We start from the raw sequence: 25,411 nt of genomic DNA, 5'->3' as shown, positions 1-25,411 counted from the left end.
TCAATTTAATTTACCCAGCCCTATCTCTGTCAAAACTTAACTGTTTATGGCCATTATGGAGGAAGTAGACAAAAAGTTAACAAAATATGCAACAGACCTTGAATCACTGTACTTATGACAAAAAGGCCAAGTGGCACTGTGGCTGTGAGGATGGAAGGAGGTGAGAAATTCCCCACAAGGAAACTTAAATAACCTTTATCCTGTCATATTCTAGCATCATAAGGATGCATTCTCCAAAAAGTACTCTCAGATTGGATGAGATTGCACTTGCTGTCTCAGCTCTGCATTTCTTATACAGAGGGAGGCATTAGTGTTTAAAAAATTTTAAACCATCTGTACACCAAAAGACACCCTGCTTACAATTAAGCTCAAAGTGAGGACTGGAAATTTGTTGATTATAGAAAAGCACCAGAGACAGCTTTGCGAAGTGAAAGCAAAAATTCACCAGCAACATGAATAAACTATTATTACTTGGCCGCACTTGGATATGTTTGTGATTTAATAACATAATTAGAAAAATAATATGTTCATCAATGTTATGTTGACAAGTCAGCTTCTAGTGTGTTTTGAACAGATGATTGTACAAATCTTTTTTGTCTGTTAACATAAAATATTGAATTAATGATGTTAATAGATGTCTATTTTTAAGACATACAATATTCTTTTTTGTATAAACAATAGCATAACAAATAAGCATTTTTACATTTAATAACCATTACTTGTCAAATGTTAATTATTTTTGATGTGGACCCCTATAATTAAGAAATCATCCCTTTAATTTACTTAATGGGTGAAAGTGACTCCTTCAGAAATGATTCTAGGTTAAGCAGAGGTAGGAGACGCTGTCTTTAATCAGAAATCTGTAAACATCCTGTTTAGAAATGAATCTATGACATATAATATTACTTTAATTTAAAATGTTCATTCTAAGAAACATTTATTTATAACAACATAAGCACAGGTATACAGATATGAAAACTGCATAATATTCTAGGTAGGTACTTTAGAAGTATATATATTATATATCTAAAACAGTCCAAAATTATATGTAAAAACAACCTTTACAGTCTTGCTAACAGTTTACACACTGCTTATCTAAAATTATTATATCCCTAAATACAATACACTATGAATGAGAAAACAATGATATTTGTTGTTATACATTTGTAAAATTTCAGTGTGTGTCCTACTGCTTACTTAATGTTATATATGTATTATTAGATATGGAAAATTCTTTACCCATCTTCATGAGAGTCCAGTTACTGTCCATCTGCTGGGCAGCTTGTAAAAAATACCGTCCATCTGTCCACATTGCAGCATGATGTTCTGTGATGATTGCAGTACCTTCAATGAAAAAATACCCCACGGCACTTAGTAAATTTTTGTTCATTAGTAATATTTTGTTAATGTCATAAACACCCATAATGCAAAAACATTACTACATTACTACATTTTCAAATGGGATTAATTTGAAAAACATCTTTTTGACAGTGTACAGAAAGTTGATAGAAAGGCCACTTATTAAGCACTGTGTAGTAAATGATTTATTTGTTTTCTTTTGCCCCAGGGTTAACCTTACATCTCTGATAGAAACACATAGTAAGGGAGCAGATCTTTCTATGGCCCAGTCACACTTTACTCTAGCACAGATTCATCCAAATCAATTAGTCCTATAGCTGACAAAACTCGGTAGTGTCAAAAAAAGAAAGTAAATCTTGGTTTGGTGTGAAGACTGTGAAATATATCTATACAGAAACAAAATGTTAACTACAATATCACAATTAGTAAAATATATAATTCACATCTGATTATTTTAAGATAATTCAATTATTACTATTTTATAATATTCTGTAGATTCCAATTGTTTACTACACATAACCACCAAATCTATCTTTATTTTGTAATTTTTTAATGAGATTAGCTTACTCAAATCATTCTTTAAAAAGAAACAACTTAAAACACATTTGTTCAGAAATCTGTTGGTGAAGAAAGATTCATGGATCTTGACTTTGCTGACAATGCTGAGATCTTTGCGGAGTCAATGGGAGCTCTGATCGGTGCGCTCAAGAGACTGAGCGAGGAGTCTGATTGTCTGGGCTTGCGAGTGTCCTGGATAAAAATCAAGATCCAGGCCTTTAATGACCTCTTGGGCACAGCCATCAGCAGTGTGTCTGTTTGAGGAGAGAGTGTTGACCTTGTCGAGAGGTTTACTTACCTTGGCAGTGACATTCATGTCTCTGGTGACTCTTCCTATGAAATCAGTAGACAGATTGGGATGGGGTCATGAGGTCACTGGAAAGGGGTGTGTGGCGATCCCGATATCTATGCAAAAGGACGAAGGTCCAAGTCTTTAGAGTCCTGGTGCTTCCTGTCTTACTATATGGTTGTGAGACATGGACGCTATCCAGGGACTGAGACGAAGACCGGACTCCTTTGGTACTGTGTCTCTCCGGAAAATCCTTGGGTACTGTTGGTTTAACTTTGTGTCAAATGAGCGGTTGCTCATGGAGTCCCGAATGAGGCACATTACCTGCATTGTGAGGGAGCGTCAGTTACGACACTACAGCTCATATGATCCTTATTGTTGGGGTCCCAAATGGCTGGACCAGGCCAAGGGGTCGCCCACGTAACACCAGTCTGTGGCAGATAGAGGGTCATTTCCGGAGGGTAGGACTGGACCGTGTGTCTGCCTGGGGGGGTTGCCAACAAGGATCCCGAGCTGTTTCGATGTGTAGTGGGTGCGGCAACGCACTGTACCAATGCATGCTCCCTAACTTGACTTGACTTGTTCAGAAAGGCATTTAGCTGCCCCTTTCTTTCAGTTTACCTCTCTGTCCAGGTGCTCAGAATGATTTGCATTTGTATAACATGTTATTTGTGCAGGATTTTCTTGTAGTATTTGTATTTTATTATGGTTAATTGTATGTTATTCTAATTCAACTTTGTGTTTCCTGTATTTTTCTTTATTTAGGAGAATATTATTTCATATCCAAAGTTGTTTTTGATTTTGTTTCTGCTTTTTCCCTGTTGTTCATTCTGAAATTCTGTGCAACTAATGTATTATTATTATAACTACTTTAGTTGATTAAAATGGTTCTTATGAAAAGAAACATCACATTAGAAGTTCCTACTGTTAACCTATAAATTGTGCCAACAGAAGCACCTAACCTGGATTCAGTCTGAAAAGTATATACACATATGTAGATTACACTGTGAGATATACTGTAACCGTGACCATTTTTAATTATATCATGATATCTATCTATCTATCTATATATATATATCTATATCTATCTATATATATATATATATATATATATATATATATATATCTCTATCTATATCTCTATCTATATATATATATATCTATATATATATCTATATATATATATATATATATATATATATCTATCTATATATATATATCTATCTATATATATATATCTATATATATATATATATATATATATATATATATATATATATGTATATATATTGTGGCACGCAGCTGGGGGTGTTACCCAGCTGGGACGCCCAGGAGGACAGGAGTAGGGCTCATGCCTCCTCCAGACTACGAGGGGGCAACCGCCCTGGTTATATTGGGGGCCACGGGTACAGGGCTTGGAAGCTCAACCCTGTAGGGGCCCGTGGTCACCGCCAGGGGGCGTCCCCATGCCTGGAGGACTTGGGACCCCAGCACTTCCACCACACCAGGAAGTGCTGGGGGGAAGAAGAAAAGAGACACCCGGAGTTCTTCCGGAGAGACAGCCGGCACTTCCGCCACACAGGGGCGTGTCAGCGGAAGATTGCCGGGAACCACCTGGAGCACATCCGGGTGACTATAAAAGGGGCCACCTCCCTTCAATCAAGGCTGGGGTTGGGTGGAAGAGGACGAGGTCCGAGAGTGAGAGAGAAAGAGGAGGCGGCGGCCTGAAGGCATATTGTGGACAGAGGCCTGGACTGTTGGGGTGATTGGTGCTGTGGCACCAGGTTGTGAAATCAATTGACTTTGTAAATAGTGTACAGAATAAACGTGTGTTGGGTGACATAACGATGTCCGTCTGTCTGTGTCCGGGCTATTTCCCACAATCTATCTATATCTATCTATCTATATATCTATATATATCTATATATATCTATATATATATATATATATATATCTATATATATCTATATATATATATATCTGTGAATAGAAATTGCCCCTGAATCTGCTGGTGAAAGTGTGAATAATCCTATACTGTTATCCAGAAGGGAGGACAAATAAAAGCAACTGCAGCATGACTGAAGTCTTTAATAAGGCTGTTTGCCTTTTTGCAGCAATTGGGTTGCAGTAATGCCCTATGCTTTCACATCACCCTTTAAACTGCTTTACAATATTGAGCTGAGCAGGTGCTGTACCAGGATGTTATGCAGCCATTGAGGACAGACTCTACTGTGCACCTGTAGAAGTTATTTAGTTATTTACATCTTACCTGAAGAAGGGGCCTGAGTTACCTCGAAAGCTTGCATATTGTAATATTTTTAGTTGGCCAATAAAAGCTGTCATTTTGCTTGACTTCTCACTACATTAGAACAGATGAAGAAATCCAAGTTTTCCTCAGATGTCTAAGAAAGTAAAGGCATCAACAAAATCTAAAAGGTGTTTTGCCCACTTAAGTTCATCAATGAAGATGACACCAAGAACTTTAAAGCTGAAGATCCTCTCAACACTAGCCACCTTAATGTAGACGGGATTGTAGCCTCTGCGGTGGGTTGGCACCCTGCCCAGGATTGTTTACTGCCTTGTGCCCTGTGTTGGCTGGGATTGGATCCAGCAGACCCCTGTGACCCTGTGTTCGGATTCAGCAGGTTGGACAATGGATGGATGGATGGATTGTAGCCTGTTTTCTGCTGTCCGAAGTCTATGACCAGCTCCTTGGTTTTGCTGATGTTAAAGGTAAGACTACTGTACTAGTACCAGTTTGACATCAAATAAACCTGTTCTCTATAAGCTGTCTTGACATCACTGGCAATTAGCCCATTGACTGTAGTATAATCAGCTATGGTTGGCTAGGGTTCAAAGTGCGCTCAGTAAAATACTATTGTGCAGTGACCATTAGAGGTTATGATGTTGCCAGTTTACACATGCTAAGTTCTGCCATTTAGGATGCCTAAACTCCAGATACATAGGACTTAATGTCATTCTAAGCCGAGTAGTTTGGTGGTCAGTATACCCTTCATTTCAAGCAGATTAATTTGTAATTGATCTCTTTTTATTGAGTCATTAAACAATTACAAAGAAGAAGCACCTCAATGCTAAAATAAAGTTCAACTTTTCAACTTTATGTGGTACTTTAGTTCTTTAGTCAATTGACAGCTATAAATTCAGTATGCAATAAAGATGTGAATTTTTCTGGGAAAAAAACTGCTCCAAAGAGAAAACCTATACAGTAATAACTCATTTATTATCATTGCTTCTTCAGCTGTGCATATTGTGTACAACTACAGTTAAAAGTGGAATTCTAAGTTACATGTTCTAATTAACATGCAACATGCCATCACTCTCCAGTGCCATGTACTGTAAAACTAATAGTCTGCAGTATGTACAATTCCCTATAATTGTATTCAGACCGTTTAAAGTTTTCAAATATATATAATTATACTTACAGATTTTGTTCCAGTCTGCATTTACGTTGTATATTCACATAATCAAGAAGAAAACATTTAAGACAGATTTAGTTATAGTATATGTCAGCTCATCTTCTGCACCAAAAACTGAAATGTAATACTTGCACAAGTGCTCAGACTCAACACAGTTACTTTAGATTTGCCCATCTTTTGTCAAAATTAACAGTTGCTCATTGTTTAGAATTAATTTTGCCATTCTTCCTGACAAATTTACAGAGGCATATTTAAGATTGTAAGAAAGCACCAGTGGACCACCTATTTTCAAATTATGCCAAAGATTCTCAATGAGACCAAGGGCAGGACTTTGACTGGGCCACTCAAAGCCCTTCACATGTCACTTCTAGGTCACTCCAAAGTTGCTTTAACCCTGTGTTTTGCATCAATATGTCTAAGTAAGATGAATTTCTTGCCAGATTCAGTTTTTTAGTTGACCTAATCAAGTTCTTTTGAAACATTTATATTGTTCCTTTTAACTAAACCTCATACATGCTGCCCAGTCTCTGTTGATGAGAAGCATCCCAATACATGAAGCATGATTCTGTCGAAAATAAAGTTCATTGTCTGCTGGTCATGATTTTTAGGGCATATGCCCTGCTGGGTTTGCTCTAGATGCAGCAGACTGAATTTTGACCAAAGACCTCACTTTAGATAGTGCTATGATGTGATCACAGAACCTTGCCCTAAATAAGCTTATGTTTTCTCTTATTGTCCTGTCCATTCTCCTGATTTTTTTTTTTTTTTAAAACCAAACTTCAGATGGACTTTAAGATGACCATCCTATGATCACTGCAAATGGCAATATTTTTGTAAAATACAAAAGCAGTACAGCTACAATGCATTACAACTTACAAAACAGGCAAAATGCTTGTGAGGTAGGACTGTAGGACTGCTGTAATCTACAACATCAGTAGAACAATCAAGGAAAACCAGTGGGTATCACAGTAGATCACAGAGACTGTGTGGAATGATACAATAAGATTGAAGTGACTGAAGTCAAGGTTTCCAGCATCTAATCAATTATTTTTAGTCACGGAATCACGCTGCACTAGTTGTACAGAAAAATATTTTACCAAGAAGACACAGTAACTGAAAACCCAGATAACTACAGTCAATAAATTTCCATTTACAAATGATTTTTGGACTACACTAACAAGTGAGAATTACTTCACAACAATGTGTCATTACATGGATGACAACTGACAAATGAAATTGGTGATACTACAGATGCAAAAGGTTCCAGCTGACAGCCTTGTTAAGAAGCTAAGTGCTGTATCTGTTTGTGATAATGCATGAAACATTATGGCCTATAATTCACCAAGTCCTGTAACCCAGACATGTTTTGTTTATACTAAAAGCCATAGTCGATGGATTTAGCATGTATCTTTGATGGGCAAATGGCTGCCTAACCTGCAACATCAGTGATTTCTGAGTAGGTGTTCTCAGCAGCTGGCCTGATAGTTGAAAAATTGCACAAGTACAGTGGAACCTCTAGATACGAGTTTAATTCGTTCCAGCACTGAGCTTGTATAGCGAATTTCTCGTATCTAGAACAAACGTCCCCATTGAAAATAATGGAAATCCAGTTAATCCGTTCCGCATCCCAAATATATTAACATAAAAATCAATTTTCCTAACAAATAATACTGATAAATTATATATACTGTAGTCTACCTTTAATAAATAACACTGGTAAATAATATAACTGATTATTAAAAGAATCAAAACAGGTGTCCAAAGTGCAGTAGAGCATTCAATAAATCTTTAATCCTTAAAACAGTTGTGAAGTGGAGGTTTAAAGTACATAAGAATAACAATCCTTTAACACGAGGTTAAAACGTCAACAGGAAGCAGTCTTCAAAAAACAGATGACAATCCCCGGTGCTTCTTCTCTGTTAGCGTCTCACCTGCTTCTCCCATGCGGGCTCTGCAACAGGCGAGACACTTAATGCAGCTGACCTTCTCTACACCGTCCTGCTTCAGCTGTTTGGCTCGCCTGTTCAGCTACACGCGAGCCTGTACTCGATCGCTCTCTCGCAACGACTTCCTACTGCTGTGGATTCCTGCCTCCTCCTGCAACCTCCGTTCTCTCTCCTCTCCTCTCTTTTCTTGTACTTCTTCTCCCCCTTAACCGGCTCGCGCTTCTCTATATATGCGGGGAAGACATGGCAGCTGCTAGGGTTACCACTTTTAATACAAAAAAATAAGGGACGCATACGTATTGATTCAAAACGGGACGCGCAATTTCATTCTCAAATACTGGACGATTCCGTATTTTAAAGGACGGGTGGCAACCCTGCCCAGCCCATCAGCCACAGGACAAATCATGGATGTGGGCAGTTTCCCACCTGTGCACTTAGGTGAGAAACGCAGACACCGCAGATCGCCCTGCGGCTCGCTACAGCTACCACGCCCCCTCGCTAAGCTGCGAGCTATACCCACAGCCTGGCACGTGGCTCGTTACGTGAGCCAATGCTCGTATTTAGATCTGAATTTTTCGCTCATACTTTCCTCGTATTTTGAATTTCTCGTATACAGAGGCGATCGTATCTCGAGGTTCCACTGTACCTGCCTCCAAAAAAGGTCAAAATGTTTCTATTTCTAAATAAAACGTTTTCCAGTAGTAGTGTTAAAAGACAGTCTGAAACATTTTTTCACTTAGCATTAAAATGAATTCGTACATACATAATATCTAAATAAAACTTCCTCTGGGAAACGTATCCTTGTATTATTTCCTTTTATTACTCATTTATGACTACTGGTAATTGACTGATCAAAAGGGTTCCATTATCAATTATGAAAAGTAATAAAAATTTGCATTCCTTGTTTGAAAAGATTATCATGTTTTTGATAATACTTAAATTACAGTATCAGTCTGTGCAAATGTAAGAACATACCCCTCAAAAGAGAAAACGTACATTAATAAGACACAGAGAAATTATTTGTATTGACATATAGCTATAACTTCTGTCACCAAGAATGATGGCACCAACTTTCCTGATGGCATAATGCATGATTATACCAGATATTTATGGAACAAGAATGCACCTTTCTTAAATTAGCTTTGTTGAGAACATGTGCAAAAACACTAAGTGAGAGGTTGGTTGGACTGAAGAAAAACACAGGAAAGGTCAAGAAAGAAAATGGTAATAAGCACAAAAGGAGTGTAATTGATGAACAATAACAATGAAATATTTTTCAACTCCTATTATGATATGAACAGCAAAATTAACCTTTTTTTTTTTTTTTTGCAAGGCAGGGACCAACTCTGGGTAAGACCATATCCTCACAGGACAAACTCAATCACAAACCCCCACATTTATAAATACCAGACCAATCTAGATCATGTGGTAGCAAAACCTAGATGGAAACCCTGCACAGATAGAAGAACATGAAAATTTCACAGTGACGGTCAGCAGGCCAAAAATTTAAACTAATTCTCCTTGAACTGTGAGGTAGAAGAATACCACACATTTCTGCATAGATTTGCCAAATTAGTATTAAAAAATATATTTTATTGTGGTAAAAAAAAAAAAGTTTATGACATAATGAGACTTCTATTCATAAAAAAATACAAAATTAAGGATTAACTCCTTGCTCATCTACCTGCAGAGCCATTAAATCCTGAGATGAATTCACGCCTGCAGTCACAAGGTGCAATGTATTCGCTCTGGAAAAAAAGCAGGGAAATAGGAGACAAAGCATTAATCAAGAGATTTACAAAAAAAAAAAAAAAAACAAGCTCATGATAGTCACCTGATTATCCACTTCCTTTCATTAACAAAACTTATTAAATTGAAACAAGGCTAATAAGTACCCATTGCTTCCTTCATTAATGTAAAGATCATGCAAGCCTGTATGTGAAAATCAGATTGTACTAATTAAAATAGGTTTAAAGATACGTAATTTTACAATAATTACAAGAGTATTTTCGAGCCATATATATATATATATATATATATATATATATTCTAATGCTCCCTAAGGTCTAATAATTTTAGTTTCTAAATAACAAATCATACAAACATCATCCACACTTTTGTCACTGGTCCATGTTATTCCATTAAAAAGGTCACCTCTTTTCACTTATTGAAAAAAAAAATGAGTTCTGTTCTTAACAAATGGTAGAACACAAATAAATTACTTCACATAAACTACAGTGAAATTTACCAGAAAAGGGGGGAATTTTTCTTAAATAGATATTACTGTTTTGCAATTGATAAACATGTTGGTTTGCTCAGAAAGAAGGAAATGCAACTCCTCTATTGCTAACAAAACTACAGTCAGATGCTGAGTCATAAATAATAACTTGCAGAAAAATTACTGAGGGAAGTGAAACCTAGGAAGGAGTTGGTCTATACACTTTCAACCTCACTTTAGGAGTCTATTATAGGAGTCTATTAAGTATCTTGTCTTATTCTTTATTTCACTTGATTATTAAGATATTTTGCTTAATTATCTATAAATGTTATTTACAAGTCAGAAAGCAGCGTACAAGTTCAGGCACAGGTAGTAATATACTCTCTACATAACAGTGACAATAGAAACCGCATCAACACATAATGTCTAAAAATATGCTTGTGGGTTCCTTCATAAATGAGTAAAAGCTTTAGAAGTACAGTAACAGAGTTATTGGGGTAAGGTATGGAGTGCACCAGACTACTACCATAAGGAAAAGTAAATCCATCACTTAAGTTTGGTTATATAATTAAAATCGTACACCTTTTTCCTCGACAAATCATGATTGCAAAATATATCAGAATGTTGTGATCACTTTTATTGGACTCTGTGAGAACACCTGTCAAGAAAGACTGATTTTCTTGCAGGGGTGAGACTTTTTCAGTTGACAATGAGAAAGACAGTGTCATATCTGAAAAAATCCTGCACACAGGACACTTACCAATATCATTGTCAAAAGGTGCATTGTCATCAGGACCTGTCATTAATGTTTTACGAACTATAGCTAAATACAAAAGATCTAACATGGATATTGTAGATGACTATATAACAGTAGATCTACAGGATTATTCTGTTGTTATTTCCCTTATGGGGACCAACGAAATGGGTCATTTCAGCCAGATAACGCACACCCACATCTGACATCACTTGGGAAGTTGTTTGAAACATTGCAAATACAGAGTAGCCAGTCAGGTCCAGAGTCCTGTATCCACTGAAGAACATATATACAGTAACACTGATCGAAGATGCCTGTATTTTGCTCCTCTCATGGTTGTAACTGTTGGTCATCTGACCAGGAACACCAGACAAGCATTAATTTCCATCTTACATAAAAGAACCCAGCCTCTCATTGACTTAATGTGGTGTTTAGTCAACCATAATGTTTGGCATAAGTAGATTTACTGATTCTTCAGGAATAAAGATTGAAAAACCTGTCAGAGCCATGTATATGTTTATCATTTATGATGTAGATTTGATTCAATATTTCAGCAACACTTGAAGAAAACTTATTGTAGTACAATTTCCCATTTTTGTCACTGTATAATGACTGTCCTTATTGAGCTAAATTGCATTATATTCAAGACCATACACAGTACAGCAACTTTGTTAATGGGATCCTAATTAAAAATAAACTAATTATTTATTATTGTTATGGGTATTCCACTGTACAACTTTGCCAATGTAATTTTATACTTGGATCCCAATACATACAAGTCAGACATATCAACATACACTACCACTCCAGTAAAAATAAAAAATTACCACCAGTGATAGGCAAATCATTCACTTAATGAGAATGCCCCAACAAGAAAATGCAAAGGACTGCAGAAACATCTGAGGACAGTAAGGAGAATTTCAATAGTTTGGCTCTAGGATTACCATAGGGCAGGGGTGGCGAACTCCAGGCCTCGAGTGCCGCAGGTTTTCATTCTTACCATCTTCTTAATTAGTGACCAGTTTTTGCTGCTGATTACTTTTTTTAATTAACTTGACTCAGGCCCCATAGTTGTTTCTTTTTCTTTAATTAGCAGCCAAACAATAATGAGACACAAAACAAGCCACCACATGACCAGCTCCCCTGTGCCCATTACACAATATCTGAAATTAAAGAGAGGTGATGGTCTTGGTAAGGTTGATCTCTCAGGTCACCAAAACATTTTGACGGTGCTCTTAGAAAGAACAGAAAAACAACAGTTTTCGAAATGTGTGCTGTGGCAGAATGAGAGCAGCAACAAGCCATGGAATTAAATGACGGGTTTAGTTAACAGCAAGAATTGGCTTTTCATTAAGAAAGTGATTGGAGTGAAATTGGTTGGAGTTTGAAGCCCCAGTTTAGCTGGTCATCCTTTAGCTCATTTCACATCTCATTTCTGCTTGGCTGTCATTTAATGAAGAAAGGAATCAATTCAGAAGGCTGAACTCTTCTAACAGGGCTATTAAAGTGATGGGGAAAAAGTTAATTAGCTGTGAAAACTGGTCACTGATTAGGAAAAGGGTTAGAATGAAAACCTGTAGCCACTGCAGCACTCCAGGCCTGGAGTTTGCCACCCCTGACATAGGGTATACCTGAACAAGGATATCCCTGCCTAGGCCTCAAAAACCCCTTCCCGCCAGACTGCTCTAGGTCAGGAAGAAAAATGCTGGCAAGAGACCAGGTCAAAGGGAGGCTTCAGATGTAGTGGGAGTAAGATGTAGGTGTTAAAAAGAAGAGCTGGAAAAAGCAGAGGTGTAATAGACAGAACAGTTTAACAACTTAAAAGGCAGAGTGGTGGGTCTGAGGCTAAGGTTCTGCGCTGGTATCTGGAAGGTTGCCGGTTCAAATCCTGTTACTGCCAGAAGGGATCCTACTCCATTGGGCACTTAAGAAACGCCCTTAACCTGAAAAAAAAAAATGCTCCAGGGGTGCAGTACAATGGCTGACCCTGCACTCCAACCTCGAAAGTTCATGTGAAAAGATAATTTTCCTCGGGGATTAATACAGTTTATCAAATACCAAAAGTTTAGGAACATCCACAGTAACATTAATGTACACTGCTTTGCTTATTTCATACTTTGTGTTCTCCTGTTGTTGTGGGATCTTCCCTTACATTTAATTTCTACAATAAATGTTTATTTTTGCACTATTGGGCCTTGTCTTCATTTTGGAATCGGTGATGATTCAAGAGCACATCTACCAATCCAAATATACTATATATACATATATATGTACATAACCCAGCCACAGGGGATGCACAAACCAGTGTGCTTCTTAGTGCCGGTCCCAAGCCCGGATAAATGGGGAGGGTTACGTGAGGAAGGGCATCCGGTGTAAAATTTTGGCAAATCAATATGCGGACAACAATACAAATTTCCATACCAGATTGGTCGAGCCCCGGGTTAACAACTGCCACCAGTACTGTTAGCCAGCAGGATGCTGCTGGAAATTGGGCTACTGTTGGCCGAAGAAGAAGGAGGAGAAGAAGAGGGGGGGAGACGTGTCCGGAGGCAGGAGGAGAGGAGGAAAGTAAAAAGAGTGGAACTGAGGGTAGGAACGTTGAATGTTGGCAGTATTACTGGTAAGGGGAGAGAGTTACCAGATATGATGGAGAGAAGGAAGGTTGATATATTGTGCGTGCAAGAGACTAAATGGAAGGGGAGTAAGGTCAGGTGGGTTGGAGGTGGATTCAAATTGTTCTATCATGGTGTGGATGGGAGGAAAAATGGGGTAGGAGTTATTATGAAGGAACAGTATGTCAAGAGTGTTTTGGAGGTGAGAAGAGTGTCAGGCAGAGTAATGATTATGAAGCTGGAAATTGGAGGTGTGATGATGAATGTTGTTAGTGCATATGCACCGCAAGTTGGGTGTGCAATGGGTGAGAAAGAAGATTTTTGGAGTGAGTTGGATGAAGTGATGAACAGTGTACCCAAGGGAGGACAGAAAGTGGTGATTGGAGCGGATTTCAATGGGCATGTTGGTGAAGGGAACAGTGGAGACGAGAAGGTGATGGGTAGGTATGGTGTCAAGGAGAGGAATGAAGAAGGTCAGAGGATAGTGGATTTTGCCAAAAGGATGGACATGGCTGTGGTGAATACGTATTTTAAGAAGAGGGAGGAACATAGGGTTACGTACAAGAGTGGAGGAAGATGCACACAGGTAGATTACATTCGATGCAGAAGAGTTGATCTGAAGGAGATTGAAGACTGCAAAGTGGTGGCAGGGGAAAGTGTAGTTAAGCAGCATAGGATGGTGGTCTGTAGGATGACGTTGGAGATCAAGAAGAGGAAGAGAGTGAGGGCAGAGCCAAGGATCAAATGGTGGAAGTTGAAAAAGGAAGACTGCAAGGTTGAGTTTAGGGAGAAGGTGAGACAGGCATTGGGTGGCAGTGAAGAATTACCAGACAGTTTGGAAACTACTGCAGAAGTAGTAAAGGTGACAGCAAGAAAAGTGCTTGGCGTGACATCTGGAAAAAGGAAGGAGGAAAAGGAAACCTGGCGGTGGAATGAGGAAATACAGGAGAGTATACAGAGGAAGAGGGTGGCAAAGAAGAAGTGGGATAGTCAGAGAGATGCAGAAAGTAGACAAGGAAATAAGGCGCAAGGTGAAGAGAGAGGTGGCAAAGGCTAAAGAAAAGGTGTATGATGAGTTGTACGAGAGGTTGAACACTAAGGAGGGAGAAAAGAACCTGTACCGATTGGCTAGACAGAGGGACCAAGCTGGGAAAGATGTGCAGTAGGTTAGGGCGACAAAGGATAAAGATGGAAATGTACTCACAAGCGAGGAGAATGTGTTGAGCAGATTGAAAGAGTACTTTGAGAGGCTGATGAATGAAGAGAACAAGGGAGAGAAGAGGTTGGATGATGTGGAGATAGTGAATCAGGAAGTGCAACGGATTAGCAAGGAGGAAGTAAGGACAGCTATGAAGAGGATGATAAATGGAAAGGCCGTTGGTCCAGATGACATACCTATGGAAGCATGGAGGTGTTTAGAAGAGATGGCAGTGGAGTTTTTATCCAGATTGTTTAATGGAATCTTGGAAAGTGAGAGGATGCCTGAGGAGTGGAGAAGAAGAAGTGTACTGGTGCCGATATTTAAGAATAAGGGGGATGTGCAGGACTACAGTAACCGCAGGGGAATAAAATTGATGAGCCACAGCATGAAGTTATGGGAAAGAGTAGCGGAAGCTAGGTTAAGAAGTGAGGTGATGATTAGTGAGCAGCAGTATGGTTTCATGCCAAGAAAGAGCACCACAGATGCGATGTTTGCTCTGAGGATGTTGATGGAGAAGTTTAGAGAAGGCCAGAAGGAGTTGCGTTGCATCTTTGTGGACCTGGAGAAAGCATATGATAGGGTGCCTCAAGAGGAGCTGTGGTATTGTATGAGGAAGTCGGGAGTGGCAGTGAAGTACGTAAGTAAGAGTAAGTACGAGTTGTACAGAATATATACGAGGGAAGTGTGACAGTGGTGAGGTCTGCAGTAGGAGCGACGGGTGCATTCAATGTGGAGGTGGGATTACATCAGGGATCAGCTCTGAGCCCTTTCTTATTTGCAATGGTGATGGACAGGTTGAAAGACGAGATTAGACAGGAGTTCCCGTGGACTATGATGTTTGCTGATGACAATGTGATCTGTAGCGATAGTAGGGAGCAGGTTGAGGAGACCCTGGAGAGGTGGAGATATGCTCTAGAGAGGAGAGGAATGAAGGTCAGTAGGAACAAGACAGAATACATGTGTGTAAATGAGAGGGAGCTCACTGGAATGGTGAGGATGCAAGGAGTAAAGTTAGCGAAGGTGGATGAGTTTAAATACTTGGGATCAACAGTACAGAGTAATGGGGATTGTGGAAGAGAGGTGAAAAAGAGAGTGCAGGCATGGTGGAATAGGTGGAGAAGAGTGTCAGGAGTAATTTGTGACAGACGGGTATCAGCAAGAGTGAAAGGGAAGGTCTATAGGACAGTAGTGAGACCAGTTATGTTATATGGGTTGGAGACTGTGGCACTGACCAGAAAGTAGGAGACAGAGCTGGAGGTAGCAGAGTTAAAGATGCTAAGATTCGCACTGGGTGTGACGAGGATGAAAAGGAGTAGAAATGAGTACATTAGCGGGTCAGCTCAAGTTAGATGGTTGGGAGACAAAGTCAGAGAGGCAAGATTGCATTGGTTTGGACATGTGCAGAGGAGAGATGCTGGGTATATTGGGAGAAGGATGCTAAGGATAGAGCTGCCAGGGAAGAGAAAAGAGGAACGTCTAAACGAAGGTTTATGGATGTGGTGAGAGAGGACATGCAGGTGATAGGTGTAACAGAACAAGATGCAGAGGACAGAAAGATATGGAAGAAGATGATCCACTGTGGCAACCCCTAACGGGAGCAGCTGAAAGAAGAAGAAGATATATATATATGTACATACACATATATAAAGATATCTTATAACTAATGAATATTTAAAAATACATGCTTATGAGGCTGCTACATAAATTGATGATCGCATCCCAAAGTAGTATTTTAATTATGCCTTCCCATTTTTTTGTTTTAAACCATTAGAAATTCATTAGACATATGAATTTTTGCACAATAAATGACACCATCACTGCAAGATAAAAATTATGCAGCAAGCAGCAACCCTCAGTAATAAAAGGTTAACACAAAACAATTATTCTAAAAATGCTTAGTGTTATATAAACCAATAATAAAATTTCTCACTACATCTATTATGAAATTTATAATAATTTGATTCATTCCACTAGAATAAGAGCATAATAATCTGACATAATGTAATAATACACTGTCAAAACAGACAGAGATAGCATTACAAACATCTTGTAATTAGTGACCTGGTGTGCGTCCACCGATGGTACTATATAAGCTTGAATGGGCTCGGCTGTGTACTTCAGGTTCCCCATGGCTTGCCGCAGCTGCCTGAGTAATTCAGTGGTGATTTTTGGAGGCATTTTTATTTCCTGTAAAGAGCAAAATGTTTAATTTTAGACATGCCACTGAAATCAAAGTCTAATTTTCAGTAAATATTTCATCTTCTCCAACTGTCCTTGTAACAAAGATCTGCAGTTAATATGTATTTTTTCATTCAAGACACAGAAACACAAGACAGTGAAAATACCGGTACCTATCAATAAAATAATATTTTCAATTTCATTTAGCTTTCCAAGCAGCTAAATAAACTTATAAAAGTATGCTCATTTTACTACATTTTGTTAAAAAGAAAAAAGATGGGTTAGTCATAAACAAAATGATATAATACTTTCCAGCTCTAATATGAAATATGATGCAATCAGTCAATTTTTTTACCCATAAACATACAGTTTAGAATTCCACGCCATTGTTTTATAAATAGGGCAAGTGACAAAAGATTTATTTTTATTTTGTACGTTTTCATAAACTTGCCACGGTATATTTCAAACTGAAAACATCCCTTACACATGTTCTCTTAGAAACAGTAAAATCTGCTTCAAAACATATGATCAGTTTGAATGGATTCCCTATACATGTTTACAAAAAAAGAAGAGTCACTACATTTACAAGGAACATCAGGATTATTACCTTGATCTTTAATTTCCTTAGATGCAGACAGAAGAGGTTTCCTTCTTTTTCTTTTTAAATGCGCAACTAGAAAAGGAGTGTTTTGACCTTTCAACATGAGATTTTTTTAAATGCTGATTCAGTATTTTACAATTTACAGTTATAGTGTTAAAAATTGACAGAGTTTATCAGTAAAGAAAAGCTACAGTACCAATTACCTGAGGAGCCAGCTGAACACTGTTATTAAAATTTTTGGGAATAGTAATCTCATTAAATGAAATGACAATTATGCTTGATAATAATTTTTTATCACAGTACTGTCCTTAAATACCCTGAACAAACTACTAAAAGTACAGCTCCAACCAAGTAAAGCTAGTTATTAATACTGTCATAGTTCACCTTTCCTTCTTTTTCCAAAGCATGTTTGAAAAATAAGATGAACCATTACAAAACAGGCCAAGAACTCAGGACTCATCAGCGTCTGTGCCATTTTCTTTTCAGGTGAGAAATAGATGTGTGTCAGGCTGGACACGGCCAAGAAGGGAGACCAGATGCACAACTGCAGCCAGTCCAAGGCAGGAAGGTCAAGGAAGAGACAACAGAATTTTCCTTCCAACCATATGCAGACAAATTACTGTAACATAACAAAGCAACAGTACCTTTACATTCTTCACAGAGAGTGTTACAACTCTGCACTAGACATTTTCAAATCACTCCAGTGGAAATATAATTGGAATTCCAGGCAAAATCCATCTATCCATTTTCCAACCCGCTGAATCCAAACACAGGGTCACGGGGGTCTGCTGGAGCCAATCCCAGCCAACACAGGGCACAAGGCAGGAACCAATCCCGGGCAGGGTGCCAACCCACCGCAGTCCAGGCAAAATATCCATCCATCCATCCAGTTTCCAACCCGCTGAATCCGAATACAGGGTCACGGCGGTCTGCTGGAGCCAATCCCAGCCAACACAGGGCACAAGGCAGGAAACAATCCTGGGCAGGGTGCCAACCCACCGCAGAGGCAAAATATTAATACTAAAATTTCCTCTATCTGATAAACTGGGTTTGCTTTGTAAAAGAGGTAACAAGAATGCTTGGTTTGGGAAGCTTTCACCTTGGTTTGGAGATTTGGTTGTTCCAGGTCCTTCCTGTGGTCACAATATATTGAGATATTTAACTCCATGTGACACAAGGAAAACAAATTAAGTGTTGTGCACAATATAAGGATGAATGGGAAAAAATGTTTCCTGATTTTAAACCTAAATAATCAGAAAAATGTACTTTCTATTAGCTCAATCTGCACACATCACAACCCAATACATTAAAATACTTTTGAGTTAACAGTTAATTTTCATAATGTCTGCATTATCTGGCTGAGGCATTTGCCCATAAGGGTTTTTCTCTCTATTCCCAAAGTGTGTGTGCATGGGAGTGTAACTTGAGATGGACTGGCACCTCAAACAGGGTTAGCTCCACATCTGGACAAAAAACGTTTCTTACACAGACCTTGAGAATGTTATATTTTGGTATGAACAACAGTATTACGTATTTCTGACCTGTAAGTCACTCTGGATAAAATGCACAAACTATAGGGTCTTAGTAGCTTTACCTTTCAAAAGGACCCAACCAATCAATCCAAAGCAAAGTGAAATCCTTGTTTAATTAAACCTTTTGTTTTTATCCTTTTACAGTCAGCCTGAATGTTGAGAATTTGTCTACAGTGTTAAAATGTAAAAGAAAAAGAGAAGCTTGATGTTTTCTGCTTTGGCAAGCAGCGCTACATTTGTCCTATGATGTAACTAAGCTAAAGGTGTTTTACAGGCAGACAATCTGAGCTATGACTATCCATCCATCCATCCATTTTCCAACCCGCTGAATCCGAACACAGGGTCACGGGGGTCTGCTGGAGCCAATCCCAGCCAACACAGGGCACAAGGCAGGAACCAATCCTGGGCAGGGTGCCAACCCACCGCAGGAGCTATGACTAGTTGTAAATTATTTGTTTCTTGGCAGGACACAGTATGACTAGAGCCATGCCTGTTTTGCAGAAGTGACCACTCTTTCAAGAGTTCTTAAGAACTGCACTTTAAGTGGGTACAACAGTTTTGTGTGAACATGGCCATAATAATTTATATTTTAAGTAAGTTTAGAGGGGTTACAAACATAACCCAAGAAGTTCATGATACAAGAAATTTAATTAAAGGGGAGGCAACACTAATCTCTAGGGTATCTTTAAAATCCAAGTTTATGTCTCTTCTCCTACTTCCTTGTTGACAAACAGGAGCAAAGTGACAGGACTACTAAATTGCATCTATGAGCTTCATAGTCCTGAGGTCCTATCTTGACCGTATCAAGCACAAGGCAGAAGCCCACCCAAAACAGAATACCTACCAGTCCATTACAGATTACACTCCTACATACCTGCTCATTTAACCTAAAATGTGCTTCCATGGGACGTGGAAATATAAAAAGAAGTAGAATAAGAAAAAACACTTGCACACGAGAAGAACACGTAATCACTCAGATAGTGCCCAGATTCAGACTAAAACTGGGGAGGTAGCAGTGACAACCACTATGCCACCATGCTAAACTTATTATTTAAAAGAAGTTTCTAATCAAAATTGAAACATATAGGAAGTTGGCTTTCCCAGTCACTTCTCCATTTTAATATGCTTGTTATCAAATGTATTTTTCACCACTATTTTATATACCAATTGCACTGATTTATGTTTTGTATAGACAAAAATACTATAAAACTGAGTTTCCATGGAACATTGATGGAAAATATAGTCTTTGACACACTTAACATATTTAAGTATAAAAAGTACTTTATGGTTCTGTGCATCTTAACGATTACAATGCTTATTCACAAATGTCCATTGCAGCTCATCCTCCCTAAAATACAGAATCATGGGCAAAAAAACTGAGTACATTTATTATTTGTTTTATGATGTTATTATCCATATGATTCAATCTCCAGGTTATTTTGTTTTTTTAAGGCAGTTACATGATTACATTAATTAATTCTGCAGATAGCTTTATCCAAAATGAGTTACACTACTGAGACGGGGTTTACGAGATCGCGCAAACACCACACCGTCAGTGTCCAGCCCAGAGTGCAAACCGGGTCACTTGACACGCAAGGCAACAGCGACGCTAACCTCTCCGCCACCATGCCAACCTCATCACCATTAGATACTGGGCGTGTAGCAATTAAACAGTTACTGTTTGCAAGCTAATGTTTAGATCACTGTCGATTTGTAACCGATACTATTATAAACTAAAATCTCATTTAAATTGCCGAAGCACTTTGAAACAACTATTACAGGAAGCATGCTCGATTTGAGTGTAGAAAAAGAACGGCGGGGCTCGACGCGAATGTAAATTAAAAGTAATTGGCTTAATACTGATTTTTTTTAACCACAAGAGGACGCGTTTCACTAAATCTGGAAACAAATGCACATGGAAAAAAAAACAGAACAATTCAATATCATATAAGCAAACGAAACTGCGACACATTTATTGATTGCTCGTTTAATAATATATCTTAAATATCTAAACATTGAGATGAAAGCTCCCTACATGTAAGATGTGGAGTGTCGCCGCACGTCCATGGACACTTTATACTGATGTAAGTGATGGCAGCGTGGACAGTACAGCGGAGGACCGTCTGAGCATGCAATCGGGTTTTGGTGTTACCACAGTAAATTCGCTCATTTCTGCAAATCGATTTACAAGACAAACTACCTGTAGTTACTTGGCTAATTATTCTGAGTTAAAATTGACACGATCTACCTGTTTAGTCCTCGTTGTTTTGAAAGAATTGCTGAAATTCCGTATGTCAATATGTAGTTCTGTGGGCTGCCATTGCGGCAATTGCGTAATACTGCCACGTGACCAGAAAGACGCAGCGCAGCCAATGAAATCCAAGACAGGAGCAAAGAGCTTTCTGGGAAGTGATTGTTCCGCGATGTATTTTTGTTAATAGAGGCGTGTACAGGTGGTTTGTCAATGCAGTAAGACGACTGAAAACTTCTGATATTGGTATTTTCTTTGCACATTTCAAATCAAAACGTTAATTTAGTTTTGTGGCACCAACACCCTGGAAGTCAATTGTTTTTCAGAGTTTGCTTCTTTCAGTACATAGTTGCTAGAAAAACGGCCGATGCCGACAGCACTAAGTGTACATTAACAAGATTGATTGACAAGGTGCAAATTAGGGAAGATTTTTCGTACCAAAATTAAATCCAGTCCAACGTGTTAACTACATTCCAGTGCAGCGCATTTGATATTGGTAGTATGTTTTATCTTTCGGTAATTAAAAAGTCAATCAGTCAGTCAGTCATTATCCAACCCGCTATAACCTAACACAGGGTCACAGGAGTCTGCTGGAAAAACATCAACCAAGTAAATGTTCTAATGCTTTTTTGCTATGCACAGTTTTTGGTCAGTTTAAAATGGAATACAACAGCGTATTGCATTTTAATTCCTGTCCAAAGATTGCGCGTCATAACTAAAAGCGAAGCAAATGCATTGCATTTTTATTAAAGATCAGGTACAGTATTACTCATGCCGAAAGTTAATTGTAATCAAATGACCAATGAAAGGGCTGGACAAGGGGTGTCAACAGTTGGGGTAAGAGGCGTTTCAGTGACGAGCGTGTTCACCCAGCACTAAGGCTGGCGAACGGGGAGTTGATAAAGTAGGGGATCCGTCCTCTCATTGAACCGGTGGAAGCTGGTTCCTAGAAATGGCAAGTGTAATAAAAGCAGCAACAGAAGAAGACATTCCAGCTGTTACAGTGACATCTTTAGTGCGCATTCACAAGCTAATGTACCAAAGTGTTTGCAGCATACAATTATATAGATAATCAACCAGTACACCCATACACCAGTATTCCCGTAAATATTGTGTGTAAGTACCTGCTAGTTGGGACTACCATACCATAAATTGGTAAACGTCTTGATGTATCTATTAGGATTATCAGTAGAAGAATAGAACAATATGAAATAAGGCATGCGTAACACATTATTTAGACAATTTAACATAAACGTTTTCAGCAAAACCTAAAAGATATTTCTCACAGTTTCAGTTAACACTCCACACTGTCACCTCATATCTAAAAGAATTATTGGTATAACTAGGAATGTCACGATACCCAAATTTTTGTACTGGATTCCGATACAGTGAAATTTTTCAATACTCAATACCTGTTCAATGCCACAAAAAAACAATATTGTGCTTTTTCTGTAACATAATACAAAGTACATAAATATTAATAGAAAACAGCAAATTTAAAATACTGTAGTGGCATATCAATCAAGTAGTTGCCCATCTGTCGCTTAAGTAAACTAGTATTGCCATTTGTAAATTTCAGATTACAATGCGAGATGTGAATTTAATTTGTGGTAAACATGGGGATTTCTACAGTGTAACAACCAGAGAGGTAATGTTATCATCTTGAGGGGATGTCAGCATAGAGTTTATAAAAATTATATCATCCTGCACTACCTGATTTATCTTAGCTTGTGCACATTCTAAATTTAATCACTGACTTTTTCTCCAGTAGCTGAAAAAGTCTGCCTAAAATCAATAGCAAAATTGAAAATTCGAACATGTATCTGTACAATTGAATTAGTGAACTCCTAGATAATTCAGGATATTTTCATTTAAATAAATTCTTTAAAGCAGTTTTTGTAAGAACATGGTTTTAAAATCTGTCTTGCCTATGTTAGGTTTGTAATATTTGCTATTGTAAGATTTATATTTGCATTATAGTCTGGATACAATTAAAGAGTAAAAAGACTAAATTAGCATAGGTTGCCCTATTTCGGGGCATTCATAAGAAATGTAATGACTGAATTCATGTGGCAGAAGTACATAATAAACAAAAACAGTTGGCTGTAATTTTTGAAATATTAAAATTGTGTGCTTAATTTAAATGTTTAAAGTCTAAATATTCTTGATTGTAGTAGAAGTTTGTCATTTTTTTACCCTCTGATAGAGGTCCATAGACGACTAGATCCCTAGTAAAGGATCAAAAATAACATATTTGTAATTGCTAAACTGGAATAGTCTAGAACTTTATCCTACATGTTTATCTTTGAAATTTGTAATTTTTAACCTTCTGGGATTAGGTATTAGAGGACTAGGACCACCAGTAAAGAATCAAGTATCAAAATTATTATAATCCTGCTCAGCAATCTCAAAATAGCATAAAACAATAAAACATATGCCTTTATAACCTATTTTTTTAAAGTTTTCTACATAATATTAACTTTGACCTCTTGTATCCCATTAGTGATTAATGATTGATGTGGCATGCACAACATCAAGTCCTTTTGATCATTTTTGCAGCAGACAACTATTGGTTTGCTCTTTATCGTAATAATGTAATTTTCTGTGCAAAATATGGCCCAAAAAGGTCTAAAACTGATGGGTCCTTGGGTCTAGAGGGCCAAAAACAGGTGGGATGGGAACCCCAAAAAGCTTGATGTGTGGAATAAATAGATATCAAGATGAGTCAAGTGTTATATTGTATGGGTTTTTTTTGCAGCAGTGAATCAGGAGGCACCAGAAAAAAAACAGAAATTCTTATTAACATAATAATTAACAGGTGAGTCAAATTGATTCAGATTCAAATGTCACAAACACCTGGTGCAAAATTGTCCAAATCTGTCCCCTTTAGATAGATAGATAGATAGATAGATAGATAGATAGATAGATAGATAGATAGATAGATAGATAGATAGATAGATAGATAGATAGATAGATAGATAGATACTTTATTAATCCCAATGGGAAATTCACATTGTATATTTGTCTTAACTTCAAGGCTTCCTGTGTGAAATCAGACTTGTCAGTTTTTACATTATTCCACTAGACAAAGAGCCCATTTCGACAACGTAAGATGAAACGGGCACGAGTTTGTGTCAGCAGTGTATGAAGGACAAATGATAAGTAATGAAGAAGTTGTTTTGTAATGATTGTAGTCCGCTTTACTCATTACTGTACAGGCTTGTACTGTTAGTTGATGAATTTTCCAGGCCTATAGTATAATATTGAATGATGAATGTTCCAGTACAATATGGAATAGTAATAAGTATAAGCACCACAAACCTGATATAGGTGTATTGAATGAATGCGTAATTGAATCAGAATGCATAATTAGGCCTCGAGCTGTAGTCGAAATCACCTTTCAGGCCTCTAGAGCTTTAATCGAAGTCGCCTTTCTCTTTGAATTTTTGCGGCCGTAAGTCCGCCGACTGCCGCAATGTTGGGGTTGGATGTCGGTCTCGTAAGGTTTTTCGGGCAGCTGCGCAGAAGGCGTCTGCGCATTCGGCTTCGGACAGACGTGAGTGAGTGAGTGAGTGAGGGAGGAGGCAGGCGAATTATGTATTAAGATTATTGAAGAACTCTTGTAAAAATAGCCTTACATGCATGACCAGACTGTGCTATTGTGTAGCCTCTGTATAAATTCAGAAACAGAAAATGAATGGAATGTTATTACTTGTAGTTAATTAGTTGTAACTGCATAGATAGAACTTTAGTTGTCCCCAGGGGGAAATTTGGCAAGAGATTGCATTACTTTACATTTGCCAACTTACCAAATATATGATATACTGTATGTGATTTCACTACATTTGTCATATTTTAGAGGTTATACTCATGAACGTTAGTTTGCCTTTAAAAAACAAACTATTGACATAAACTTAGCATTTGTAGATTAATATTAAGTGTGGTAAATTCCCTTTATTGCTGTAACGATGTGCATCTGCACTGTGTTTCAGTTAACATGCACTAAAATTCTTCTGCCTCATACACAATGTATTTACAAAGGTGACTTCTGCTGTTTTTCTTATGGACATGTGTTACTACAGGGCTGTTGCACCGTGAGCCATTTTCATATGTAGTTTCAACTCATTCTTTTATCACATACAAGGGGGCTCCGCCCCCTGCTCGCTTCGCTCGCCTACCCCCGGCGTTTTGAACCCGTGCCCGCTGGGCAGGCACGTGTGAGGTTGACGCACGTTTAATAAAGAGCGTTTGCCCGTGTCACTCTGGGGCCCCCCACTGTTAATACGGAGCTCCGTCCGTACTATTATGCAGTGCATTGTGGACTACTGCAGACCCCGTAGTGTTTCCCGTTTCAGTTTGTATCTCGGTCAGTCGAGCTTTTGAATTCCGGTCTTCATTATCTGTAACCTGCTGTCCATGTGTTTGGCCCCCTCGTTTAACCTGTATATGACATTTTACTTTGCTTTCTACTCTGT

At 38.2% G+C, this 25,411-nt stretch overlaps 1 protein-coding gene across 2 annotated transcripts in view; it reads right to left on the bottom strand.

Annotated features, from left to right (window-relative positions):
• Window positions 1–21,085, bottom strand: part of xpnpep1 (X-prolyl aminopeptidase (aminopeptidase P) 1, soluble) — a 70,061-nt gene extending 48,976 nt beyond the window's left edge. The window contains exons 1-4 of one of the 2 annotated variants that reach the window (XM_028795859.2): window positions 20,934–21,085; window positions 16,436–16,561; window positions 9,274–9,337; window positions 1,240–1,344 (exon numbers count right to left, since the gene is read on the bottom strand). In XM_028795859.2, the coding sequence (XP_028651692.2) occupies window positions 1,240–1,344; window positions 9,274–9,337; window positions 16,436–16,552 (286 nt within the window). In that variant the 5' untranslated portion in view covers window positions 16,553–16,561; window positions 20,934–21,085. Of the gene's footprint in view, window positions 1–1,239; window positions 1,345–9,273; window positions 9,338–16,435; window positions 16,562–17,159; window positions 17,238–20,933 lie in introns of those variants that run through there. The other variant, XM_051922176.1, reaches the window with a different exon arrangement.
• Window positions 21,086–25,411: the final 4,326 nt, after the last annotated feature.

This window comes from Erpetoichthys calabaricus, chromosome 2 (assembly GCF_900747795.2).
Source record: "Erpetoichthys calabaricus chromosome 2, fErpCal1.3, whole genome shotgun sequence".
Lineage (NCBI taxonomy): Eukaryota > Metazoa > Chordata > Cladistia > Polypteriformes > Polypteridae > Erpetoichthys > Erpetoichthys calabaricus.
This window is presented reverse-complemented; position numbering and strand designations above follow the sequence as displayed.